This window comes from Capra hircus, chromosome 27 (genome assembly GCF_001704415.2).
Source record: "Capra hircus breed San Clemente chromosome 27, ASM170441v1, whole genome shotgun sequence".
Classification (NCBI taxonomy): domain Eukaryota; kingdom Metazoa; phylum Chordata; class Mammalia; order Artiodactyla; family Bovidae; genus Capra; species Capra hircus.
This window is the reverse complement of record NC_030834.1, coordinates 14,589,075-14,602,664: the sequence shown is the minus strand read 5'-3', so window position 1 is coordinate 14,602,664 and position 13,590 is coordinate 14,589,075. Positions and strand designations below refer to the sequence as shown.

The following is a 13,590-nucleotide window of genomic DNA, read 5'->3' as shown; positions in this document are numbered from 1 at the left end:
GAAGTAAACTCAGTCTGTGACTTTTCATTCCTCTACCAAGTGGGAGAAGGCAGTTGGAGGTCATCATCAGCATTTGTCACACTGAGTTTAAAAGTACAATCTAAGTTATAAAGCAGTGGTCAGTGTATGGAGATTCCAAGTAAGTTTACCTTGAAGTCTAAAATACCCATGCGGTCTTCCATATTGATCATTTATTAAAGTAAGCCATCCCCTCCCCCGCCACTCGCCTCCAGGCCTAGGATTTGTCAGTTCAATTCGGTCGCTCAGTCGTGTCCAACTCTTTGCGACCCCATGGACTGCAGCATGCCAGGCCTCCCTGTAAATCACCAACTCCCAGAGTTTACTCAAGCTCATGCCCATTAAGTCAGTGATGCCATCCAACCATCTCATTCTCTCTCATCCCCTTCTCCTCCCACCTTCAGTCTTTCCCAGCTTCAGGGTCTTTTCCAATGAGTCAGCTCTTTGCATCAGGTGGCCAAAGTATTGGAGTTTCAGCTTCAGCAACAGTCCTTCCAATGAATATTCAGGACTGATTTCCTTTAGGATGGACTGGTTGGATCTCCTTGCAGTCCAAGGGACTCTCAAGAGTCTTCTCCAACAACAGAGTTCAAAAGCATCAATTCTTCAGATTTGTCAGTAACTTTTGTTTAATGTTACTTAAGTGTAGTTGATTTATGCTGTTGTGTTCATTTCTGTTGTATAGCAAAGTGTTTCAGTTTAACATATAGATACACATACATTCTTCTTCATATTCTTCTCTAGTATTTCATGTTCTTTTCTATGATGGTTGTCAGCAACTTCTAGGTCCCAGCTTGGAACTTCTGTTAGCAACTTCCTAGTCCACTGGGTTAAGAAGGGGATGTCTTCCAGGGGAGCAGCCTTCACTTTATGAGGGGAGCATCTGAAGAGCAGGGCACTGTTGCACCAGGAATTCAAGCCTGAGCCTAGGAAGGGTCTTCAGGAGGGGAAGCCAGAGATAATCCGTGTGAGAGAAACACCACCCCCAACACTTCACTGTGCATACTAAAGCAAGCCAGGGGCCAAAAAGGAAAATAGGTAACTCTTCCACGTGCCTGGTAAGTAGCTTCAGTGTGTCCGACACTTTGTGACCATTCTCCAGGCAAGAATACTGGAGTGGGTTGCCATGCCCTTCTTCAGGGGATCTTCCCGCCCCAGGAATTGACCCTGCAGTCTCTCAAGTTTCCTGCATTTGCAGGCAGATTTTTTTTTTTTAACCACTAGCACTCTTCTGTTTTCACTTTCTTCATTTCTTTATCAGAAGGATGCAAAGAAATGGTAATATGTATACAAATGTATACCTATAACCTCTTACCTTTCCACTCTTACCGACATAAATTGACTTTCGTTGTTGCTTTTATTTTTTTTTTTCCTGGAACCTGGCCTTTTCCCTAAATATACATATTTATGTGGCTTCAATAATGGTTAAAATAGAGTGTTACATTCAGCCTTTTTTTTCCTCCTCTGAACATTGAGATTGATTGATTCTTTTAATTTCTTTTCCTTTTTTTTTTTTTTAAATAGTGAAGTTTAGTTAATGTTGTGTTAGTTTCAAGTGTACAGCAGGGTGATTCAGTTATACATATGTGTGTGTGTGTACGTACACATACATATTACTGCCCTGTACCAAGATTCTTTGCCATTCCAGGTTAGCTGTTTAAAGGTATTGAACATATTTCCCTGCGCTGTTCTGTAGGTCCTTACTGTTGGCCTATTTTTTATACAGTAGTGTGTATCCGTTAGTCCTAAACTCCTAGTTTATACCCTGCCATATCCCCTTTGGTAACCATAACTTTGTTACCTCTGTCTGTGAGTCTATTTCTATTTTATAATTAAGACTGATTGATTCTTAATGGATGTCCTCAGAACAGCCAGGACACTTGAAGCAGATTTTCCCGTTCCACTCTTCTGCTCTCTGAAGGCTGAACTATTTTATCAAAAGGCGCTTTATTAAAGTAGCAGGAAGCTCTCCTAATTGCTTTCAGATCTCTGTGTGTTTTGGAGCTCAGCTGGTTAAAGTTCGATTTATCTTATATTCCAGCCATTTTACTTAGGCTGGTTTAATATTGTCTGTTTCCTTAGAAACTGTTTTCTGTGACCACTTACCCCATTTCAGTAGTTCTCTTCTCACATTTATGCATTGTTATTGATACTAACTAAACAACAGCATTTAATGCACACCTGTGTTCACTCGGGCTACCCATTTGGGGCTTTGTCTTTGTTCATTGGGTGACCCTTTTCTGTAACAGTGAATTACTTTGGACAAAACTCAAACCCCTGATGAGAGTGTGAACTGTTTGATGCCCATATAAAATCTTTTAATACCTTTGTCATTTCCTCTAATGCATGGATTTACAAAAGCCTGAGGAGACTTGGTATTTATTGAAGATGGAAATTGCCTTGAGCAGTCAGTAACAAAATGAATTAATATGTGACATATTTTGTGAAGCCCGTTGTAAATATAATTTAAAACATTAAAAAAAAAAAAACTTCTCAGATTCTCTCCTAATACCTTTCTTTTTCATTTGATAGATACATATTTTATTTTTTGAAGTTTATCAAACGTGTATGGCTTAAACTGTTTGCTCTCATTATCTGTAATATTGGCTTTAATGTTGGATTTTTCGTCTTGTGAGTTAACTTTTCTATTAACATGAGTTAACTTTTCTATTACAAATGTATTTGAAAACTTATAAATCTCAAGCTCTTTAGTATGTGAGCCCCCCCATCTTGATTTGATACATTTAATGAAAAAAAAAAAAGTTTGGAGAATCAAGCTGTTGTGTTTAATTTATTTCAGTGATGTATTACTTATGTATTCCTGTTGGTAAATAGTCTTTCCCATAACTCACTGTCTTTTGTTTCTTTTTTCTTTACACAAACAAAAAATTATAGGTAGTCCTTCTCCTATGTTCTTTTGTCTTTGATGATTCCCCCTACAGGCTCTTTGAAAGGACATTCCACCTAATGTTGTGAGTTTTGTTTCCCCTTGACAGTGCTTAGTCATTTAGCTTACTGACTTCAGTGTACACAAATGTCTGTGTTTGTTAAGAATTACAATGATGGCACCCAAAAAGCCAGGTTAGGACACAGATACCTCCTGGCCTCCAGACTCTCCTGATGACCTGGATTTTCTTCTGCTGGTTTCATTGGGTCACTTTTTCCAGCTGGTCGTAAAGACTGGTTTGCTTTGAATGAGAGAAACCCTCTCTGGGGCAGCGTTGATCTTGGTATTGAAGATCAGTACCAATACTTGGTATTTGCTTACTTTGTTCTTTTTCCAGAATGCCATGAGAAGGCACAAAATAGGGTTCTTGGTTATGCTCCACATTGCTCATACTTATATCTTTCTTCCCTTGGCTGTGTGCTAGTTTCCTAGTCCTTGATTAAAATGGCAATGGAGCGAAGTCTTGGCTCCTGTTTTTTCCTTTTCATATTATTTCTGTCCAGTCATCACTTCCCTATACTTGGGGAGACACATTTATTTCTTCACTTTGAGCAAATGTAACTGTCGGTCTTAAACTATAGCTTGTTAGTGATTTGTTTTGGTTCCTAGCCTTCAAAATGAAGTCAACTTTGGGCAGAAATGTTGGGGCAGGGAATGATGGTCTAAGACAAGCAGAAGAGATGCACATTCCCTTCAGAAGGTTTGGTAAGTTTGGAAAAGAAACTATATCTGAGTTTGAACACCAGTTTCCAAGGTTCATAGGTAAAGAAGGTGGACAGTTGCCAATTCTTTGGACGTATCTTATGACTGACCATTCTCCACCGACATCACCATTATTCATACTCATGTGTGGGAGAACCAGATCTTTTCCCTCCATTATTTCAGCATTTTGAGGCACCTGGGGACCCTCATTGAATACTTTGAGGTAACCACTCAACAGGCTGAATCTCAAGATTCAGCCACAGGTATCTCTCAGTTCACTCAACAAAAATATAAAGATGAAAAGCTGTAGTTAGAGGAGGTCTCCTATTCATTACCTTCACGTGTCTAATAACCCTGGATGTGTGTTCGGCTAAAGGTACCCTATCACGCTAATTCAATCTCCAGACACGAATTCATCTGCATAGGCCTTGCAGGCCTGCTGATTAGGATGCAGAGTTTTCCAGTAGAGATTCTTCGAGCCAGTGGCGTTTTTTGCCATGATGTAGGTGCTGCCAGTGTAGACTGTTCTAACACCTTCTTCCATTTCACAGGAACCGACAATGGTGAAGTCCTCCCTGATTCCATCCCATCAGCTCCTGGAACGCTGCCTCATTTCATAGAGGAGCCAGACGATGCTTATATCATCAAGAGCAACCCCATTGCACTGAGGTGCAAAGCAAGGCCAGCCATGCAGATATTCTTCAAATGCAATGGCGAGTGGGTCCATCAGAATGAGCATGTCTCTGAGGAGAGTCTGGATGAGAGTTCAGGTAAGAATGGGAAGCAATCGGAAGAATCTATGGTAGCTTCTCAGATTTTTATGTCAATCTGACTGAGGGTACCTGTATTAAATCAGACACCTTATTTGAGTGAAGTCATATTAACAGTATCCCAGGAATATAAGAGGGAGTCGTGTCTTGAAATGACTCCACAGCTTTCCTGCTAGTCTACTCCAGTATGGTAGACGAGCATTTTTTATTTTCCTGCTCTATATCACATTAAGACCTAATTTTGTATAAAAGTTAATATTCTCCCTGGAAATAAAATCAGGCAGTCACTGTTTTCATTTTCTGAATTCTGAATATTTTTTTTTCATGACATAAATCTTTCAAGAAGCACCCTTTTAAGCAGCCTAAATTCAGTTTCTCTAATCTTTCTTCTTGGATATTATTCTTGTATGCTTCATTCTCTACAGCTGATGGTTTCTGAGTCGTCTGAGTTCTTTTGATTACTGTGTAATGATAAAGAAGTTCACATTAGAAGACCAGATTTGAATAGCATCTCCTGTATAAAAGAATTTCAGGACCATCTTTATTAGCTGGCTGATTTGTCTGGTGAGAAGTGATGATGAGAATAGTGATCATATTAGCTAATATTTATTGAGCACTTACTATTTAACCAGACCTTATCTAAGCTTCTGATGCACATTATCCTACTGTCTCCTCAACAGCCCTCTGGGATAAATAATGCTGTCATTGCCTTCTTATAAATAAGGGAACGGAGGCTCAAAGAGATTAAGTAAACTGTGGGCTTGTGCTGGATATCTAAATAAGATCATTTGACTCAAAACTTTCAAAATGTACTACTTTTATATTTTAGCAGATAATAGAAACAGTATATGCTTTTGAACTTTGGCTTCTCAGACTAACAGAAAATTTAGCCTTATCCTAAACCCAATTTGATGTTACTGTATATTATTGATTTTTATTAGTTCTAAACTTACTAGATGTCAGATTTTAAATAAATAAAGTCATGAATAATTAGAAAGTTGTGTCAGCTTAATTTATTAACTATATACCAGTCCTGTTTAGTACATTAGGCTAAGTCTTTCAGAGTATTCCAGGAAGGGAAGGAAGCAAACTCTGATCTAAACCTTCATACCTACTAATAGGTTTATGACCAGTATAAGTGCAAATGAAGTTATGATAAATGTCTAAAGAGAGGTAGATGGTGCTAGGGAGGATTTTAAGAAATCATGTCTAACTGGGACTCTCCAGAGAAGGCAATGGTACCCCACTCCAGTACTCTTACCTGGAGAATCCCATGGACAGAGGAGCCTGGTAGGCTCCAGTCCATGGGGTCGCCAAGAGTCAAGCACAACTGAGCAACTTCACTTTCACTTTTCACTTTCATGCATTGGAGAAGGAAATGGCAGCCCACTTCAAGGTTCTTGCCTGGAGAATCCCAGGGACAGAGGAGCCTAGTGGGCTGCCGTCTATGGGATTGCACAGAGCTGGACACGACTGAAGCGACTTAGCAGCAGCAGCAACTGGGACTCTTAGGAAAGGTGTGGAAGCAACAGTATTTGAAAGGAGCATTGAATATGTGGTTCTGTTAAGCATAATTGATGCTACACTCTATGGAAGAGAGAGGGGTCTCATTGGTCAACATTAGCAAATGAAAGAAAGCTGAGTGTGTGTTCTACTTAGCTTGGTTTGGTTGAAATATAAAATTGATACAGGAGATAGCAGTTGATAGCTGGAAAACAGCTCAATCAGTGGCATGAAAGACCTCAAATATCAGCAAGAAGTCCTTTACTCAATTTTATGGATATTTTGTTAATGGTAGGAATTGATTATATTGACATAAGGGAATGCAATGGCTTTGAAACTATACTTCCGAAGATGAATCTGGAACAAGCCTTCAGGATGGTAAGGAGAAGCAGGAATGGAGAAGTAAAGAGACTTGAGTAATTCAGCTGAGAAGGTAAGGTCTGCTTCTTGAGGAATGGCCGCAGAAATAAGAACTAGATAGCTGATGTGAGAAGCAGTGGCACAAATCAGACTTAATAGCTGAATGATTGAACGAATGGACAAATAAAAACGAATCTCTTAACAAAAGGAAAAGGGTTATGCAATTAATATTAATAATCACATTAGCAAGGAGAAGTGTCTGAGATCATTGAACAAACTACACTTGAAATGCTTATGGGATAATGAAGAGAGAGAGATCTGGAACCAAGGTCGTCATCGTAAAAAGTGAAGCCATGGAGATGGAGGGGTTGTCAAGAGAGAATGGGCAATATGACAAGAAAATGGAGCTAGAGACTCAGACACACCTCCTGAGGAGTCCGAAGCGGGACATCACACCCAGCAAAGAAGTAAGCAGGGTATGCTGCGTTCCAAAGCAGAGGGGGAGTCATTCCATTAAGCTCTTCAGATGTTACTCTGTCTCTGCCCAGGAACAATGAAGGAGGCAAAGAACTGAACATATATATCATCAGTGCTAACGATTATGCAGTTCTGAGCTAATTTGGGTTTGTAGCATAAATGCATCCAAAGGTAGAGAATCACAATTCCCTAATCATTGCACTTTGGAATTAGAATGAGGAAGAAAACAGAAGTGCTTGTTTTGAAGTGCTTGTTTTAGATACACTATTCTTCAGACCAAAACATGCTTAGAATTCTAGTTTCTAAATGTGAGAATGGGAAGGGATCTCAGTGGTAAACTAACAGCTCTGTTTTGTTTATTAAAATAAAAGATTCCAAGAAATGCAAGTAGCTCATGGCATAGCTATTGCTAGAACCCAGATCTCCTGATCTTCACTATGGATATATTTCCTTGATACTATAAAGGACCGTACAGATTGCTATGGTCTCCTTCCCAATCAAAATATTGACAAATTTCCTTACTGACATCGGGATGGGTTTCATCACCCGTCTCAGCATTTTCTACCATCAATCTGTTTAATGTTTAATTTCCCAAGTATAATCCTTATCACTATTCCACTGGCGTTTGGCTGTTCCTTACCATCTCAGCCATCTCTCCAAGGGTGAATCCCTTATTCTATGTCGTGTTTCCAGCACTGATAGAAGTTTATAATAATTAAAGGTATAGAGACATTTCCAGGATTCCAGGTATAGTTTCCTTCTTTAAAGAAGGGTTTGGCAAAAATCAAAAACAATGAAGAGAATAAATTGAATCTTCGTATTGGAAAAGTTTTTGCTTCTGTGTTCCAAAGATTGGGATCATGGAGAGACCTAGGTGAATAAATCTGGTGTTAAGAGAGTCTGAGTCACAAATAGTAGCAATCTCATTTACCTTTGCATGAAGACTTCCAAGAAAACTCTTGATATTTGGGGAGAGAGCAACAAAGGGAACAGCATTGACCACAGGACAAAAGCCTACAGAACAATGTGAAATATGAAAGGTATATGTCTATTAAGCTCAGCTAGTCCAACTGGAGAGGAACTCAGATACTAGTGGCTCCATAGGGTTGTGTGTTTTTTCCTCAGACATTTCTGTCCTAGATTTTGCCAGTAATGAACTGAAAATATCAGAAAACCTTTGGGTAAACTGCTCCAAATAAAAGATAGGAAGAACATTGAAAAATGGTCAGCTATTATTTTATACTACTGCTAGAAAATCCTATATCCATTCTCATTTAAAAATCTCTTGATAAATATTGCAGGCCCATTTAACACTCTACCCTCTTGTAATTTCACAACATGCAGTTTTGTTATTGCTTCCTCCTTTTAATTCCTTTCTGATTGCTAGGCAACTCCATGTCTTGAAGACAGCGGCGTTGATTACATTCTCTGCCTCCATGTAAAAGTCTCCGCCTTTGCTTCCTTTAAAAAAAATAAAAATTAAAAAAGACCAATAAAAGTCACAAATTTCAAAGGAACTGGGAAGAACAAAAAAAATCATAAATGACAAAATCTGAAGAGATTATACACTGATTTTAAAAAACAAGCTGTTGAGAAAGAACTTTAATTTTAACAACTACCGTTTGAAAAGAATTTAATAAGCACAACCTTTTCTTCCAAGTTATTTTGATTGAATCAATAGAAATGTCTCTCCCTAAAACTGTTTTTTTCTTCTGTGTGCTTAATGAAAATCGCTGTCTACTGCACACTGCAATTATGTTTCCTAAGCTTTGTATTCATAGTGGAAAAGTGGACACTGGAGCAAGGTGAGTAGAAATATTAGACCCCAAACTAATGCATAAGTGCAATTAAGGTTGGAAACAAAATGGCCTCAGGTATTGAAAAACAGATGCATTACCCCTCCCCTGGGTTTCTTCATTGTGGAGCTGGAGAACGGGAATTGGCTACCTTACAGCCTTAATGGCTTTTGATGGGGTCTGAAAAATAGTTCCTGCCAGTCCAGGGGGAGTGACTGCCTCTAGGAGACCAAGAGCAGTGGGACCACATTTGACCAGGGGTAGACTGACGCGACTTAGCAGCAGCAGCAGCAGAGAATTATCCATGCTGTTAAGAAGTTGAAAAGGATCTGCTTCAATATCTTTGGCCAACACGGTCTCCATTTTTAAATCCCAGAGAACTTTGATATCCTTTTTACTTATAGGTTTTCTTTCTTCACCGAACTAATGGGAAGTGCACAGGACCTGGGAGTGTTGGGAGTCCACACAGAATCTTTTGTGTTTGCAAATTGGAAGCAATAAGTCCTTTCAGTTGTTAAAGGCTGCAAACTGCCTTTGATCTTTTCTGGTAATTTGGCCCCGTCATCTAACAGTTCAAATAAGAAGAAAAAGGATTGTGTGTTTTCATGCAATTTAGCTTGGAAAACCCAGAGCAAGAGTTCTTTCCTGCAGAAAGCACAATTTATTTGACATGAGTTACTGTGTTTGCCCAGACATGGCTATACCTCTTAGTAATGTACACTTTTAGTTCTCTGCACAAGCCAAGCAATCCGCTTTCATTTGTTCTGCCTCATTTCATTTGGAAATATGGGAAGTCTTCTTCCTTTATTTTTCTTCAGCTAACATCTGGAGTTGAGAGGCAATCCCAATTCAGGCATCATGCCCCTGAGAAAAGGGTGGATTGTTCCGATAACCCAGACATTAAGAGTTTTACTATAATAAGCAAGTACGTGTGCACACACACATGCAGAGAGAAAAACAATAACCAGGAAAACTTATCCTTGGCAATCAGAATAATGTAGCCTGTGGGAAGCTTGAGTTATCAATAAGCTTAGCTACTTCTTTATTGTTCAATAAAAACGGAGTTCCCTTAACAAGCCTCCCTGGCTGTTATTCTGCCTTGGAGATATCGAACTCTAATGAGTGAAATAATGTGTATTTCAATGCATTATGGGAAAAGTCTCAACTCCAGTAAACTAATATTTTTCTTCTTAAAGAATATCATTTCAGGGATTTCACTGTGAGACTTCCTTCTGAAAGAACTGGAGTCACTCTCTGGGGAGAAGAGGTTAATGGATTGTGTTGAGAAAAGGGAGAAGAATAGAAATAAAAATGTATTAAATCTTTAAAATTTATATCTAAGAACTTTGCTATGCTGGTGATGGGGATTTGGATATAGTATCTTCCAGAAAACCATTAATTTGAAGTTACCTTCAGTGTTCACAAATCACCAGGATACATTTGGGAAGCATATATTTGAGACCACGAAACACAGAAAAATCCATCTCTCAACTGTTCCATTGCCAGTTTGTTGGTTTAAAACTCATGTTTATAGAAACATTCTTCCACCCCACCCAGGTTTTATCTTGTTCGTTACTCTGCTTCTCAGAGAGGACTGACCTATTCTGAAAAGGTGTTCAGGAAAATATTGTGAATTCCTTCCCAAAATTTGTGACAGCACATGCATGTCTTGTGTGTCTAATTTAAACTTGTCCTACCAAAAAAGAAAAAAAGCTGTTTAATATCATTTCATTCATAGCAGAGACAGAAGGCAGCTAACCATCTTATATAATTTAACAGCAAATCATGATATCGGCCTGATATTTGTTCTAAACCCTAAATTCCTAATCAGTGTCTTTGGACGTTTGTAGCCTTTTCTGTTCATACAGCATTTAGAAGTGTGTTTCTTTATGTGCTGCTGCTGCTAAGTCGCTTCAGTCGTGTCTGACTCTGTGCGACCCCATGGACGGCAGCCCACCAGGTTCCACCGTCCCTGGGATTCTCCAGGCAAGAACACTGGAGCGGGTTGCCATTTCCTTCTCCAATGCATGAAAGTGAAAAGTGAAAGTGAAGTTGATTAGTCATGTCCGACTCTTCGTGACCCCATGGACTGCAGCCCACCAGGCTCCTCCGTCCATGGAATTTTCCAGGCAAGAGTACTGGAGTGGGGTGCCATTGCCTTCTCCTTTCTTTATGTGCAGTGGGAATGATAAAGATATTTTAAAAACTGAGGATAGTCCTGTGGTTAAGAGTGTCAATATTAGTGCAATATGACACCTACAATTTTTGAGATCTGTGTATCCATTTATAGACTTTCTTAAGGTATATATGTTGCTTAGTATCCTTTCACTTCAGCGTTGCCTTGTATAAAATGGCAGTTATAATTGTATCTACTCTGGGAACTAAAGTTGGGGTGGTAGAACCTAATGTGTGTGCCATACTTAGCTCGGGGTCTGGTATTTAGCAAATTCCCAATCGAGGCTAGCCTTCAAAATGATAAATATAAAACTGCTAAATCAGTGTGTTATTTTATCTTTTCAGTTATAAAACATTTCATTGTGTTTTACAGTATTACCGATGTATAAATAGGCAGTAGTAGTAGTTTCTATGCTTCTAAAAATAAATAGAAAATTATGAACTTGTACAGTTCCAAAAAGTGCTAGTGTGTTGTTGTTCATTCACTAAGTCGTGTCTGACTCTTTGTGACCCCGTGAATTGCAGCACATGAGGCTTCCCTGTCCTTAACCATCTCCCAGAACTTGCTCAAACTCATGCCCATTGAGTCAGTGATGCCATCCAACCATCTTATCCTCTGCCGCCCGCTTCTCCTGTCCTCAGTCTTTCCCAGCATCTGTATTATTAATAGGTAAAGAGTTGTCTTTCGTGGGATGACATCTTATTTGCCTAGGATTCACTGCGTTGATTTACATTTTGTCTTGGTGATTCGCAGAGCCCCTGCTATCACCGAGGGAGATAGAATTGGTGGGATGATCTCAGGATAATTTACTACCAGGAAGTTGTTGTAGTGTCTGCAGGAATGAAAAGCCATTGACTGGGGCAACAGGGTTGAAAATCATGGGTGGGTTACCCACAAGCTGTGAGTGAGGTCTGAGTAAGTCATCAGGGGTCCTGTCCTCTAAATAATGCTCCCTTCCCTACTCCTGCTTCTTAAATTTCCCTTCTTTCTGTTATCAGACCATGCTATCGAGTTAATTTACTTTCCTCTGCCAGACACCTCTGTGATGATTAATTCTAATCTCCGGTGAGGATGAAACTGGAGAGCTTGGGTGTATTCTTAGTTTCTGTACTTAAGACTGAACTTGCCATACTTCTGAGGGATATGTGGAGTGGTTATTATCCAGGGGAAACTAAAAAGTGTTCATTAGGCATAGTGCACTTTCAAAGGAGGATGGGGTTTTTTTTTTTTTTTTTTATCAAAATACATTTTAATCTTGTTGCTAGGATAAAGTGGCAAAAGACATTTAGCCCTAATTAAGCATCTGCCAGTAAAATGAAATATGAATCTACCTTTCAATTAGCTCCATTTAATTTGCTACTTTCAGTATAGCATGTTGGCCTGAAGACGTGTAAGCTCCCTTAAGAAATGGAAGCACAGTTCCATCTAAAGGCTTCTTTGCATCTCAGAGTTTTAAATCTTCAAATATGGGTCAGATTCATGTGTCTTTCCTAGAGCCTTGCCCTAGACCCTGAGCTAAATACTGGGCCTTCAGGTTGTAGGTAGAATGGCGCCCACCCTAGAAGCTTTTGGTGATGCTGTCGAGAGGTTAGAAGCCCATCTTGTGTGATCTTTGGCAACCTGTGCTCCTCCTGTTGTAGAATTTGTCACACTCCAATGTTGGGGCAGGGTGAAGTGTCTCCTGCTTCATCCGCAAGCTCCTTGAGAACAGGAATCTTCATCATTTGCTTTGTCACAGTATCTTCAGCGCCTGGCAAAGTGGCAAGCACATCTGAGGCCTCAATACAATGTTTTAAAAATAATGTATGTTGTCAACTGTGTCTTTGATCTGTTTCTTATGATATGGGACCTGCAGCTAAATAATAGGACCAGTAATAGCATAGTTTTAGGATGATGGATATGATGACATTAATAAAAGTAAAGAGACATACACATGATACAATGATTAGTCAAGAATGATAATATGTTCTTCAAAATTTGGGGAAACTCACTGTTTGAGTCTACTTTCTAGGCTCTAAACCTTGGCTTCTTGTTGTTCCATCACCAATCATGTCCAGTTCTGTACAACCCCATGGATTACAGCATATCCTCCCTCCCATTCCTTCAGTATCTCCTGGAGTGTGCTCAAATTCATGTCTGTTGAGTTGGCAATGGCATCTAACCATCTCTTTCTCTATCGCCCCCTTCTCCTCCTGCCCTCAGTCTTTCAGGGATCAAGGTGTTTTCCAAAGAGTTGGCTCTTTGAATCAGGTGGTCAGAGTATTGGAATTTCAGCATCAATCCTTCCATTGAATATTCAGGGTTGATTTCCTTTAGAATTGACTAGTCTGACCTCCTTGGGACTCTCAAGGGTCTTCTCCAACACCACAATTTGAAAGCATTCTTTGGTGCTCAGCTTTCTTTATGGTCCAGCTCTCACATCTGTACATGATTACTGGAAAAATCATAGCTTCTGCTACTTTCGTCGGCAGAATGATATCTCTGTTTTTAAATTTTAATTAATCTTTGCTGTCTAGGTTTGTCACAGCTTTCCTTCAAAGGAGCAAATATCTTTTAATTTTATGGCTGCAGTCACTGTCCCCCATGATTTTGGAGCCAAACAAAATAAAATCTGTTGCTGCTTCCACTTTTTTCCCCATTTGCCATGAAGTGGTGGTACTAGGTACTAGATTCCATAATCTTATTTTTTCTAATGTTGAGTTTCAAGCCAGCTTCTTCACTCTCCTCTACCACCTGGACTAGTAAGAGACAAATGGAAAATGGCCCCTCTTATGCATGGTGGATTCACTTCTTCAAACGGAATGGGCTGTTTTCCATCTTCATAGTAGACAGTGGAATGAG

The 13,590-nt window shown here is 39.4% G+C and overlaps 1 protein-coding gene across 1 annotated transcript in view; it reads left to right on the top strand.

Moving 5' to 3' along the window:
- The window catches only part of UNC5D (unc-5 netrin receptor D), a 631,871-nt gene that overhangs the window by 350,025 nt on the left and 268,256 nt on the right, over positions 1 to 13,590 (top strand). Inside the window, exon 2 of the mRNA XM_018042118.1 lies at positions 4,219 to 4,437. Within this exon, the coding sequence (XP_017897607.1) occupies positions 4,219 to 4,437 (219 nt within the window). The remainder of the gene's footprint in view (positions 1 to 4,218; positions 4,438 to 13,590) is intronic.